The sequence below is a fragment of the Pristiophorus japonicus genome, chromosome 20, assembly GCF_044704955.1.
Source record: "Pristiophorus japonicus isolate sPriJap1 chromosome 20, sPriJap1.hap1, whole genome shotgun sequence".
Classification (NCBI taxonomy): domain Eukaryota; kingdom Metazoa; phylum Chordata; class Chondrichthyes; family Pristiophoridae; genus Pristiophorus; species Pristiophorus japonicus.
Window position 1 is genome coordinate 86,285,678 of NC_091996.1, and position 13,853 is coordinate 86,299,530.

Below are 13,853 nucleotides of genomic sequence, written 5' to 3' on the forward strand. Positions count from 1 at the left end.
TTTTTTAAAACCAGTCACAACTTTCACAAGCAAGGGGACGGGCACGGCGAGGAGAGCAGGCCGATATTCTCTCGGGTTTTGAAGAACGAGGTGTGATCTCATTGAAACATGCAAAATTATTACAGGGCTTGACAGGGTAGATGCAGGGAGGATGTTTCCCCCCCCCCCGGGGCTGGGGAGTCTAGAACCAGGGGTCACACAGTCTCAGGATAAGGGGTCGGCCATTTAGGACGGAGATGAGGAGAAACTTCTTCACTCAGAGGGTGGTGAATCTTTGGAATTCTCTGCCCCAGAGGGCTGTGGAGGCTCAGTCGTTGAGTATATTCAAGGCTGAAATCGCTAGATTTTTGGATATTAAGGGAATTGAGGGATGATCTCACTGAATGGCAGAGCAGGCTTCAGGGGCCGAATGGCCTACTCCTGTTCCTATGTTCTTAAAAACAGTAAAGCTGCAAATGCGTACTGTTATGAGCTACTTTTTCACTTCTCTAAAATGTTAAGAGTACAATTATTTTAGAGCAAATTAATCTTCTGTAAAAAGAATGCAAACACAGTTGGAGATACTAACGTTTTCTTAAAAATGGGTAGGTATATACTTTCAATAATAACTTTCAAAAAGGAATTGGATAAATACTTGAAGGGGGGGGAAATTACAGGGCAATGGGGAAAGGGACTAATTGGCTAGTGCTTTCAAAGAGCCTTGGCCATGCCTCAGTGGGCAGCAATCTCTCGCCTCGCAGTCAGAAGGTTGTGGGTTCGAGCCCCACTCTAGGGACTTGGGCACACAATCCAGGCTGACACTCCCAGTGCAGTGCTGAGGGAGTGCCGCAGTGTCAGAGGTGCCGTCTTTCGGATGAGACGTTAAACCAAGGCCCCCTGTCTGCCTTCACTGGTGGATGTAAAACATCCCTTGTTACAATTTCGAAGAAGAGCAGGGGGAGTTCTGCCCGGTGTCCTGGGGCCAATATTTATCCCTCGACCAACATCACTGAAACAGATTAATCGGTCGTTGTCACGTTGCTGTTTGTGGGATCTTGCTGTTCTCAAATCGGCTTCCGCGTTTCCCACATTACAACACTGACTACACGTCATTAAAAGAAAAAGTACTTCAGTGGCTGTAAAGCGCTTTTGGACGCCCTGAGGCGCTATAGAAATGCCCGTTCTTTCCTTCGGTTTTAACTGAAGAGCGGGAGCGGGAGCCTCGGACTAACCTTTGTGCAGGACGGAGTTGGCGGGCTTGTTCCCGGCCAGCGACTCCTTGGACAGGTGTTGGTGGCTCTCGGCCAGGCACTCCACCTCCGCGAAGCGGGTGTTGAGCGCCATGGCGGGGTGGGTGGTATCCTGCGTCATGTTCAGGTAGGCTGCCCTCCGCAGTTGCTCCTCGATCACCAGTGCCTGCTCCAGCAGCTAATAGCAAGATAGACAAAACAGGTCCATTAGCTCTACAACAACAACTTGTATTTACATAGCGCTTGTAACCTAGTGAAATGTCCCAAGGCGCTTCACAGGAGTATTATGAGATAAAAAAATTTGACACCGAGCCACACAAGTAGAAATTAGTGCAGGGGAGCAGACGCTCAAACCCTCGGTAAGGCAGCACTCGCCCTGGTGTACTCTACAGCGGAGTACTGCTCTCCGACATGGCTATCAAGTCCGCATGTCAATCCGTTGATGTCCAACTGAATTCTACTATGAGAATTATCATCGGTACACTTTTATCGACACCAACACCGTGGCTGCCCGTGCTTGCAAACATCGCACCACCACGCAGTCTCCAGGGAATACAACCCTTACGCCAGTAAAGACACGCCGATCCAGGTCGACTTGAACACCAACCCGTCTAAAATCTAGGCCATTTTGGTCCATCGCCATGGCACAGATTATAATCAGGGATACTCAAGAGGGCGGAATTAGAGGAGCGCAGACATCTCCGAGGGAAGTTACAGGCATAGGGAGGGTGAGGGGAGGCCATGGAGAGATTTGAAAACAAGGATGAGAATTTTGAAATCAAGGTTTTGCTTAACCAGGAGCCAATGTGAGTCAGCGAGCACAGGGGGTGATGGTCGAGCGGGACTTGGTGCGAGTTAGGACACTGGCAGCCGAGTTCAGCGATTCACCGGGTTACTGTGCTAACACACACACACAGCGCCAGCGTGAAATAGGATGCAGGCTAGCAGGTAGAGTCCACACAGTGCGATCATCAGCTCGTTGTAATCTCTGGAGACGACATATTCACATCGCAGGTGTGGTGGTGTGATGTTTGAAAGCACGAGCAATCAAGGTGTTGGTGTCGATAGAAGCGTACCGGTGATAATTCTCAGAGTAAAATTCAGCTGGACATCAACGGATTTGACATGCGGACTTTATAGCCAAGCCGGAGAGCAGTAGTCTGTTGTAGTGGGTGGCACTCTCGCCTCAGAGTGGTTTGATTTCCACTCCAGAGATTTGAGCATGTAATCTAGGCCAACCCTCCCAGTGCAATACCGAGGGAGCGCTGCACTGTCTGAACATCTTTCGATGAGACGCTAAACCCATGCCTGCCCTCCCAGGTGGACGTAAAAAATCCCACAGCAGCATTTCAAAGAAGAGCAAGGGAGTTCTGGCCAATATTTATCCCTCCTCTCGACCATCATCAACCCAGCAAGAGCTCGTGAGCGATGAGGCCCAGGCTTGCAAGCTCGGCCTGGTGACGCCAAGGCCTCATATAATGGCCCTTGACACTGAGGATCGGACCAGGGACCAGTATTTACTATTCCGCTCCTGCTCCGGCAACGCCTCGATTTTAAAATTCACATCCTCGTGCGGGATCTTTTATGTCCACCTTAGAGGGCAGATGGGGCCTCGGTTTAACGTCTCATCCAAAATCCCTTCATGTCCTCGCCTCTCCCTACATCTGTAATCCTCTGCAGCCCTACAACACTCCAGGATCTCTGCCCCCTTTCAATTCTGGCCTCTTGAGCATCCCTGATTTTAGTCGCTCCGCCATTGGTGGCCATGCCTTCAGCTGCCTGGACCCAAGCTCTGGAATTCCCTCCCTGAACCTCATCTCCTTTAAGACGCTTATTAATAACCTACCTCACTGACCAAGCTTTTAGTCACCTGTCCCAATATCTCCTTATGGGGCTCAGTGTCAAATTTTGTCAGATTGACATTCCTGCAAAGCGCCTTGGGACATTTTACTAAGTTAGTGTCAGCTGTGGCTCAGTGAGTTGCCCTCTCGCCTTGGAGCCGGAAGGTAGTGGGTTCAAGTCCCACTCCAGGGATTCGAGCACAAAAATCCAGGCTGACACACCCAGTGCAGTACTGAGGGAGTGCTGCACTGTCGGAGGTGCCGTATTTCGGACGAGATGCTAAACCAAGGGCCTTGTTTGCCCTCTCAGGTGGATGTCAAAGATCCCACGGGCATTATTTCGAAGAGCAGGGGGAGTTCTCTCCGGTGTCCTGGGGCCTATATTTATCCCTCAATCAACATCACAAAAACAGATGATCTGGGCCATTATCACATTGCTGTGTGCGGGAGCTTGATGTGCGCAAATTGGTTGCCGCATTTCCGACATTACAGTGGCTACACTTCAAACAAGGTACTTCATTGAGTGTAAAGTGCTTTGAGTGCAAGGTGGTCATGAAAGACACTATATAAATACACGGCTTTCTTTCTATTAAAGGAACGATACAAATGCAAGATGCTGTTTCTGCGCTCTCGGGCGGACATGCCTCGATTGCTTTCGTCTCACCTTAAATCGCCGGGCGAGGAACTTGTTCTTCATCTCCAGGAAGTTCCCCTTGTTCACTTCCAGCTTGAAGGGCTCGTTGATGATGGCGAACCGGGGGTCGTTCTGAATGTCCTGCCACCGGGCATAGCCATAGCTGCTGGGAGTTAAGGGCCATTCCCTGGCCGCATACAGTCCAGCCACCCCCTCGCCACGCACAAAGTCGGAACGACAGTGAAGGGGGACACCAACCCGAATATGTTCACTCTTTCCCCATTATGTCGCTTCCTTCCCCCCTCTCTCTCCCCCGCACCCTAAGATCTTGCCCAAGTGGACATTCCTCTCCCACGCCAGCAACAATTGGCAGGGTATTCAACCAAGATGGCATCACAGCAAAATTTGATTGCTGTGCACAACCTGCACTGTGTCAGGCATCCAGTGACCAGTAACAGTGTAGAGGGAGCTTTACTCTGTAGCTAACCTCATGCTGTACCTGTCCTGGGATTGTTTGATGCGACAGTATAGAGGGAGCTTTACTCTGTATCTAATCTCGTGCTTTACCTGCCCTGGGAGTATTTGATGGGACAGTGTAGTGGGAGCTTTACTCTGTATCTAACCCCATGCTGTACCTGCCCTGGGATTGTTTGATGGGACAGTGTAGAGGGAGCTTTACTCTGTATCTAACCCCCTGTACTTGCCCTGGGAGTGTTTGATGAGACAGTGTAGAGGGAGCTTTACTCTGTATCTAACCCCGTGCTGTACCTGCCCTGGGAGCGTTTGATGGGACAGTGTAGAGGGAGCTTTACTCTGTATCTAACCCCGTGCTGTACCTGCCCTGGGAGTGTTTGATGGGACAGTGTAGAGGGAGCTTTACTCTGTATCTAACCCCGTGCTGTACCTGCCCTGGGAGCGTTTGATGGGACAGTGTAGAGGGAGCTTTACTCTGTATCTAACCCCGTGCTGTACCTGCCCTGGGAGCGTTTGATGGGACAGTGTAGAGGGAGCTTTACTCTGTATCTAACCCCGTGCTGTACCTGCCCTGGGAGTGTTTGATGGGACAGTGTAGAGGGAGCTTTACTCTGTATCTAACCCCCTGTACTTGCCCTGGGAGTGTTTGATGAGACAGTGTAGAGGGAGCTTTACTCTGTATCTAACCCCGTGCTGTACCTGCCCTGGGAGCGTTTGATGGGACAGTGTAGAGGGAGCTTTACTCTGTATCTAACCCCGTGCTGTACCTGCCCTGGGAGCGTTTGATGGGACAGTGTAGAGGGAGTTTTACTGTGTGTCTAACCCGTGTGCTCACCCTAATGATCCAAACCTGAGACTGACCGGTTTGACCTGACACGGTGTGTCCCGCGAGAGTGCAGGATGTGAAAGGATACACAACGATGCCGGAGAGCAGCCAGAAGTCGTGCCGACGGTGCCAGATTTCAGATACTTTGCCCGAGGATATTGCAGCCCTCTCCTCATTCTGCCACAGCGTATGCAGCTCTGTAAAGATCAACACCAACCAAAAATGTTACTGACTCATTAGTGCTTCCTTCCCGGCCCACAACAGTGGATTCACTGGAAATGCAAGCACTTTCCAGCAGGGGGCAGTCAGTGCAAGCTCTGGCTGATTTGTGTCTGGCCCTTGCGCCTGGAGCAAGGAGGCCAAACAAAGCACCCCCGCAGCTGGCCCCTGCTGGGAACACAGAACAGGAGCAGAGGCCATTCAGCCCCTCGAGCTTGTTCCGCCATTCACCGACATCCTGCCTGATCCGTGACCTAACTCCGTCTACCTGCCTTGGTTCCGTAACCCTTAATACCCTTACCCAACAAAAATCTATCCTTCTCAATTTTGGCATTTCCAATTGACCTCTGACCTTGACAGCTTTTGGGGGGGGGTGGGGGGGGTGGAGGAAAGAGAGTTCCAGATTCCCATCACCCTTTGTGTGAATAAGTGATTCCTGACATCACCCCTAAATGACCGAGCTCTAATTTTAAGGTTATGCCTCTTGTTCTGGACTCTCTTCCCCCCCCCCACCAAAGGAAACAGTTTCTCTTTATCTATCCCCATCAACTCCTTTAATCATCTTACACACCTCGATCAGATTACCCCTTAATCTTCTACACTCGAGGGAATACAAGCCCAGTCTGTGAGACCTGTCCCTCGTCATTTAACCCCTTTAGACCCAGGTATCATTCTGGTGAATCTGCGCTGCTCCCCCTCAGAGGCCAATATATCCTCCCCGGGGGCGGGGCCCGGAACTGGACGCAGTTACTCCAGATGGGGGTCTGACCAGGGCTCTGTACAGCTGAAGCCTGACATCCTCCCCTTTGTATTCCAGACAACGTCCCAACGATAAAGGCCAACGTCCCATTCGGATTGGTTAACAGCGCACCCCTCCCCCACTCTCCACCCCCGAGCTTTTCCTCAGGCGCCTAGGTCGTCCTATTGTAAAAACATTTTTTTTTATAAAAGTGTTCCGCTTGAAGTTAACTGTCTCCCCTCCCCATGTGACAAGACTTGACGTATATTGATAGAACCACACACAGCACAGGAGGCCATTCGGCCGACCATGCCTGTACCAGCTCTGTGAAAGAGCTCTCCAGTTAGTCCCACTCCCACCCCCCCCGCCTCCCCCTTTCCCCGTAGCCCTGTAATTTGTTTTTTCCCTTCTCAAGAATTTATCCAGTTCCCCTTTGGAAAGTCACAATTGAATCTGCTTCCACCGGCCTTTCAGGCAATGCTTTCCACATCACAACAACTCGCTGCGTAAAAATAATTCTCCTCGTAAGGGAGTCAAAAGTTATGGGGAGCGGGCGGGGAAGTGGAGTTGAGTCCAAGATCAGATCATCAGCATCACCATAGGCGGTCCCTCGAATCGAGGATGACTTGCTTCCACGTCAAAAAGTTCACAGGTGCTTCAATGAAGGACCTAATATTCCGGACCCCGAACTACATCCTGAAGGGTGGAAGATGCCTGTGGGTGGATTTTTTTAACGTGGGGTGGCCGTTGCACACCAGCCACCACACGGGCTTGACAGAGCGAGGTCTTGGTCCAGTGGCACGGGTTAACCAGGACAACTGGAGACCAGCTCTGCTGCACGGACCCAGTGCGCGCACATATCGCACAGTGTGGGCTGGTCCGTGCTGCCCCCGGGCCCTCGCCTCTGCTGGGCCCCGATCACGTCCCTCTACAGTCTCTCGCCGCTCCTTCGCCCCGACCTCGCCGCTCCTGCTGTACCTGCCCACGCTCCAATCACCGACCTGGACCTTGATGACGTCACTCTTCACTGCCGTTGCTCTCCTGCTCCAACACGTGCTGCTCCCTGGAGTGGTATGCCTCCACGCTGCTCCTTCCGCTCTCCGGCCTGCTATCAGGTCAACCATGAATGGCGGAGAAGGCTCCAAGGGCCAAATGGCTGACCCCTGCTCCTATTTCTTATGTCACCCTCTGGTTCTTTTGCAGAAGTATCTTAAATCTGTGCCCTCTGGCTCTCCCCCCCACCCCGGAAAAGTGTTACACAGTGGTCGGCAGCATCTAAACCGTGCGTTCGCTGCTGTCTGCGCTCCGTTACCTGTGAAGCCTCCGTCCGCGATGTTGAACATGAACTTGCACTTCTCCATCCGGTCCTCCTCCCTTTTCCCGTTGTTCTTGCTCTCTTCCTTAACGCTAGCGGACTTCACATCCTTCTCTGTTTTCTCTGCTTTAGTCTCCTCTGTATTTACAAAAAAATCAGCAGCACAAGCAAAAGAAAGTAAGGTGCAATGTCACTCGGTGAGTGTCTCTTCAAAGCCTCTCCACCATCTACAAGTCAGGAGTGTGATGGAATACTCTCCACTTGCCTGGATGAGTGCAGCTCCAACAACATTCGAGAAGCTCGACACCATCCAGGACAAAGCAGCCCGCTTGATGGGCACACTACCCACCACCTTCAACATTCACTCCCTCCACCACCGGCGCCCCCTGGCTGCAGTGTGCACCGTCTACAAGATGCACTGCAGCAACTCGCCAAGGCTTCTTCGGCAGCACCTCCCAAACCCGCGATCTCTACCCCCCCTAGAAGGACAAGGGCAGCAGGCGCATGGGAACACCACCACCTCCACGTTCCCCTCCCAGTCACACACCGTCCCGACTTGGGAATATATCGGCCGTTCCTTCATCGTCGCTGGGTCACAATCCTGGAACTCCCTCCCTAACAGCACTGTGGGAGCACCTTCACCACACGGACTGCAGCGGTTCAAGAAGGCGGCTTACCACCACCTTCTCGAGGGGCAGTTAGGGATGGGCAATAAATGCCGGCCTTGGCAGCGGCACCCACATCCTGAGAATGAATTGTGTAAAGAGACTATGTTTGCCAGGAAATTGCTCAGAATCCTGTCTGAATGTTTGTTGAATCCAGCCTTGTGGGGCCCTGTGTCAGTGTAGCAGTTACCTTTAACATGGTGGATGGGGGGTGGGGGGGGTTCTCCGGGGAGCCTTGTGGGGGCTGTGTGGGTGAGACAGTGTCATGGTTACCTTTAACACCGGGGGTCTCTGGCTCAGCTTTCTCCTTCGTCTCGGAGTTTGTGTCGGATTTTTCGATCAGAATTTCCTCGCCACTTCTCTCAGCCTCTGCATTGAAAGTGGGAAGAGTCAGGACACGGCCACACTGTGAATGCACGGATAATTCTATTGTCCTCACCCCTCGAGCCCACTGATCTGTAACCTCGACTCCATTTAGCCTTTGCTCCATAACCCTCGATACCTCCTCCCTTCCAGCGGGAGCCACAGAATGGCAATCAGGAACAGGATAGGCTGGGGTTGTTTTCTTTGGAACAGAGGAGGCTGAGGGGAGACCTGATTGAGGTGTATAAAATTATGAGGGGCCTGGATAGAGTGGATAGGATGGACCCGTTTCCCTTAGCAGAGGGGTCAACACCAAGGGGGCATAGATTTAAAGTAATTGGGGGGGAGGTTTAGAGGGGATTTGAGGGGAAATGTCTTCATCCAGAGGGTGGTGGGGGTCTGGAACTCACTGCCTGAAAGGGTGGTAGAGGCAGAAACCCTCACCACATTTTAAAAGTATTTGGATGTGCACCTAAAGTGCCGTAACCTGCAGGGCTACGGACCGAGAGCTGGAAAGTGGGATTAGGCTGGGTGGCTCTTTGTCGGCCGGTGTGGACACGATGGGCCGAATGGCCTCCTTCCGTGCTGTAAATTTCTGAGATTCTATTAACAGGAACCCTGACCGATTGCCTCTTTTTATCCCCCTGGATTGTACAAAGTATTAATTAATCAGCGCACCTTCAGTGTAAAAGATCAGCTTCTTCCTTCAGGCCATGTGAATTAACCCTATTACCCCCTGTATCTCACACCCCACACCTCCCCTTCAGGCCATGTGAATTAACCCTATTACCCCCTGTATCTCACACCCCACACCTCCCCTTCAGGCCATGTGAATTAACCCTATTACCCCCTGTATCTCACACCCCACACCTCCCCTTCAGGCCATGTGAATTAACCCTATTACCCCCTGTATCTCACACCCCACACCTCCCCTTCAGGCCTTGTGAATTAACCCTATTACCCTCCCCTGTATCTCACACCCCACACCTCCGCCTTAGGCCATGTGAATTAACCCTATTACCCCCTGTATCTCACACCCCACACCTCCCCTTCAGGCCATGTGAATTAACCCTATTACCCTCCCCTGTATCTCACACCCCACACCTACCCTTCAGGCCATGTGAATTAACCCTATTACCCCCCAGTATCTCACACCCCACACCTCCCCTTCAGGCCATGTGAATTAACCCTATTACCCCCAGTATCCCACACCCCACACCTCCCCTTCAGGCCATGTGAATTAACCCTATTACTCCCAGTATCCCACACTTCCCCTTCAGGCCATGTGAATTAACCCTATTACCCCCAGTATCTCACACCCCACACCTCCCCTTCAGGCCATGTGAATTAACCCTATTACTCCCAGTATCCCACACTTCCCCTTCAGGCCATGTGAATTAACCCTATTACCCCCAGTATCTCACACCCCACACCCCACCTTCGCCGTTGCCTGGCTCGGTAATTTGCGATCCAGTCTGCTACCTTGCTTTTCGTCTTTGGGTGCTGGCTCCTGTTCCTCTACCTCTGCACTCTCCTTCTCCTCTTCCGGCTGCTCCTTAACCTCCTCACCAGCGGATGGCTGCTGGGCCTCAGGCTTTTCAGTGGCCACGGGATCTTCCTCTGTACTGGGAGTCTGAAGAGGAACATCATCACACACGTGATTTTCACAAGGAACAGCGCGAGAAACCTTACAGTAACAAGTCAATCAGGACAGTGCTGCACAGCAAGGTGCTCAAACAGACGGTCTTAAGTTCTGCCAATGTGTCAGCAGAAAAAAGACTTGCATTTATATAGCACCTTTCACGACCACTGGGCATCTCAAAGCGCTTTACAGCCAATGAAGTGCTTTTGGAGTGTAGTCACTGTTGTAATGTGGGAAACGCGGCAGCCAATTTGCGTATAGCAAGCTCCCACACACAGCAATGTGAAAATGAACAAAATCATCTGTTTTTGTTATGTTGGTTCAGGGATAAATATTGGCCCCAGGACACCGGGGAGAACTCCCCTGCTCTTCTTCCAATAGTGCCACGGGATCTTTTATGTCCATCTGAGCGTGCAGACGGGGCCTCGGTTTAACGTCTCATCCGAAAGACGGCACTTCCGACAGTGCGGAGCTCCCTCAGTACCGACCCTCCGACAGTGCGGCGCTCCCTCAGTACCGACCCTCCGACAGTGCGGTGCTCCCTCAGTACCGACCCTCCGACAGTGCGGTGCTCCCTCAGTACCGCCCCTCCGACAGTGCGGTGCTCCCTCAGTACTGCACTGGGAGTGTCAGCCTGGACTTGTGTGCTCAAGGCCGGGGAGTGGGACTCGAACCCACAACCTTCTGACTCAGAGGCGAGTGTGCTGCCCACTGAGCCACGGCTGACACTGCATGCTCAATAAATCTGTGAACATCTGACATTTAATGTTGTGAACCCTATTATTTGGAGGAGTAAATTATAAGAACATCCCATTTCTAACAACGGGGACACCCCCAGATGTTGTGCCGCCTTTATTTATGACATAAACTACCTCCAGTTCCATCTTTTCGCCACCGTTTGCCTCTTCCTCTTTGCCATCCATCACTTCCTTTTCAGCAGGAGTTCCACTTCCTTCCAATTTATCGCTCGGGGCGGGAGTAGCTGGTTATTTGAACAAAACATACACTGATTAGATACAAGCCTGTGTCTACCTGTGCAGTGACCGGCTGCATTGTATACGTGCCGTCTCTCTGTACCTCAGCCTCCACAAGTTCGCCGACGACACCCACATCTCTCAAACCCTCCACTATCTCTGATTCGGCAATGCTGCTTGTCCGACACCCAGTACTGGATGAGTAGAAATTGCCTCCAACTAACTATTGGGAAGGTCGAAGCCATCGTCTCCAGTCCTCACCATAAACTGCGCTCCCTAGCTACTGACTCCACCCTCTCCCTGGCAACTGTCTGATGCTCAACCAGACCGCTCGCAACCGTGGCGTCATATTTGGCCCCCGAGATACGCTTCTGTCCGCATATCTGTTCCATCACCTAGAGCAGCTACTTCCACCTCCGTAACGTCGCCTGTCTCCGTCCCTGCCTCAGATCACCGGCTGCTGAAACACTCACCAGTGTCTTTGTAACCTCTATACTCACCTATTCCTGGCTGAACTCCCATCTTCCACCCTCCATAAACTTGTGCTCAACCAAAACTCTGCTGCCCCGTGTCCTAACTTGCACCGAGCCCCGCTCACACATCCCCCCCGCCACCCCACCCCCCACCAATCCCCCCCCACCCATCCCCCCCAACCACCCATCCCCCCCACCCCCCGGTGCTCACTGACCAACAGTCAGCGGCAGTATTGCTGCGTACACAGGGCGGCTCTCTCTGTACCTGGTTTGGAAGTGCAGGGGGTGTTGCTGCAGCTGGGCTCGGGTGTCGTGGTGCCCGTCTTCACCACTGGGGACGAGGCTCTGGACGACTTCTTGGAATCGGCGGTGACTTCGGGCATGAGCTCTGGCACGCTCCACTTCCCGTTGATGTGTTCAAATTCCTGCACCTGGACATCAAAGCAAACGAGACAAGAGTTGAGCGAGCGACCCGACCATGGCCATTGCACGTCACCGAGGGCAGTCAGGTGCTGGCCAGGACAGTGGGGTGGGTGGTGAGCACAGAACAAAGCACGGCAGAATATCCCGTCTCTGGGCCGACCGACCGTCTGGGAATGCCGGGTGGGGAGGGGTGCACGCCCGTTCGGTAGCCCGCCTGACCTTATCTTATTTGTTCGTGGGACACAGGGCAAGGCTTTTACTGCCCATCTTTAGTCGCCTCGAACCCAGTGTGAGTCAACCGCAAAGCGGTGGAACAGGAATCACGTGCAAGCCAGACCAAGAGGTACGGCCTTTCCCTTTGGGAACCAGTTTGAACGACAATTCGCCGTCACATTTTTCCACTGCCAGCCCACAAACGACCAGATTGACTTCATTCACAGTCACAACTCGCCGACGGTGTGGTCTGAAGCTGTGATGCCTGGGCTGCGGATTCAGCTACCCAACCCATCGGCCCGGGCACAGAGCAGGAAGGATCAGCCCCGTCCCAATCAACAAAGGAGTTTTCTTCAAACTTCACGTGTCTTTCTCTGTCTGATGCTGCTGTGCATCGGCAGCAGTATCGATCCCAGTGCAGCCAAACCATAGGTTTGCTTTCAGAACACAAGAATAACGTCAGCAGAATTTATCAACCAAGGCGGAAGGATTCCTCCAGTCACTACAGCCAGACACATCTGTAGTTATCTTTTCTAATGTCAATGCGCTGTTCGTCTTCCCAATACCAGGATTTGATCACACCTTCCCGCTGTCACACCCCCCCGCTGACACGGTCCCGTCACCCCCCCCCCCCCCCCCCTCCACTGACACGGTCCCGTCGCCCCCCCCCCCACTGACACGGTCCCGTCACCCCCCCCCCCCCCCCCCCCCCACTGTCACGGTCCCGTCACGCCCCTCCCGCTGTCACGGTCCCGTCACGCCCCCTCCACTGACACGGTCCCGTCACCCCCCCCCCCACTGACACGGTCCCGTCACCCCCCCCCCCCACTGACACGGTCCCGTCACCCCCCCCCCCCCCCCACTGTCACGGTCCCGTCACGCCCCTCCCGCTGTCACGGTCCCGTCACGCCCCTCCACTGACACGGTCCCGTCACCCCCCCCCCCCCACTGACACGGTCCCGTCACCCCCCCCCCCCCACTGACACGGTCCCGTCACCCCCCCCCGCTGTCACGGTCCCGTCACGCCCCTCCACTGACACGGTCCCGTCACCCCCCCCCCCACTGTCACGGTCCCATCACGCCCCTCCCACTGACACGGTCCCGTCACCCCCCCCCCACTGACACGGTCCCGTCACGCCCCTCCACTGACACGGTCCCGTCACCCCCCCCCCCCCCCCCCCCACTGACACGGTCCCGTCACGCCCCTCCCGCTGTCACGGTCCCGTCACGCCCCTCCACTGACATGGTCCCGTCACCCCCCCCCCCCCCCCCACTGTCACGGTCCCGTCACGCTCCTCCCACTGACACGGTCCCGTCACGCCCCCCCCCCCAACTGACACGGTCCCGTCACGCCCCTCCCCCCACTGACACGGTCCCGTCACGCCCCTCCCCCCACTGACACGGTCCCGTCACGCCCCTCCCCCCACTGACACGGTCCCGTCACGCCCCTCCCCCCACTGACACGGTCCCGTCACGCCCTCCCGCTGCACGGTCCCATCACGCCCCCCCCCCACTGACACGGTCCCGTCACGCCCTCCCGCTGACACGGTCCCGTCACGCCCCCCCCCCACTGACACGGTCCCGTCACGCCCCTCCCCCCACTGACACGGTCCCGTCACGCCCCTCCCCCCACTGACACGGTCCCGTCACGCCCCTCCCCCCACTGACACGGTCCCGTCACGCCCTCCCGCTGACACGGTCCCGTCACGCCCCTCCCACTGACACGGTCCCCCCACGCCCTCCCCCCCCCACTGACACGGTCCCGTCACGCCCCTCCCACTGACACGGTCCCCCCACGCCCTCCCCCCCACTGACACGGTCCC

The 13,853-nt window shown here is 54.4% G+C and overlaps 1 protein-coding gene across 2 annotated transcripts in view; it reads right to left on the minus strand.

Annotated features, from left to right (window-relative positions):
• Positions 1 to 13,853, minus strand: part of LOC139232644 (chromodomain-helicase-DNA-binding protein 3-like) — a 115,758-nt gene that overhangs the window by 15,098 nt on the left and 86,807 nt on the right. For both annotated transcript variants that reach the window (XM_070863093.1, XM_070863094.1), the window contains exons 30-37: positions 11,660 to 11,825; positions 10,820 to 10,929; positions 9,788 to 9,938; positions 8,216 to 8,311; positions 7,275 to 7,415; positions 5,093 to 5,201; positions 3,735 to 3,867; positions 1,212 to 1,407 (exon numbers count right to left, since the gene is read on the minus strand). In XM_070863093.1, the coding sequence (XP_070719194.1) occupies positions 1,212 to 1,407; positions 3,735 to 3,867; positions 5,093 to 5,201; positions 7,275 to 7,415; positions 8,216 to 8,311; positions 9,788 to 9,938; positions 10,820 to 10,929; positions 11,660 to 11,825 (1,102 nt within the window). The remainder of the gene's footprint in view (positions 1 to 1,211; positions 1,408 to 3,734; positions 3,868 to 5,092; positions 5,202 to 7,274; positions 7,416 to 8,215; positions 8,312 to 9,787; positions 9,939 to 10,819; positions 10,930 to 11,659; positions 11,826 to 13,853) is intronic.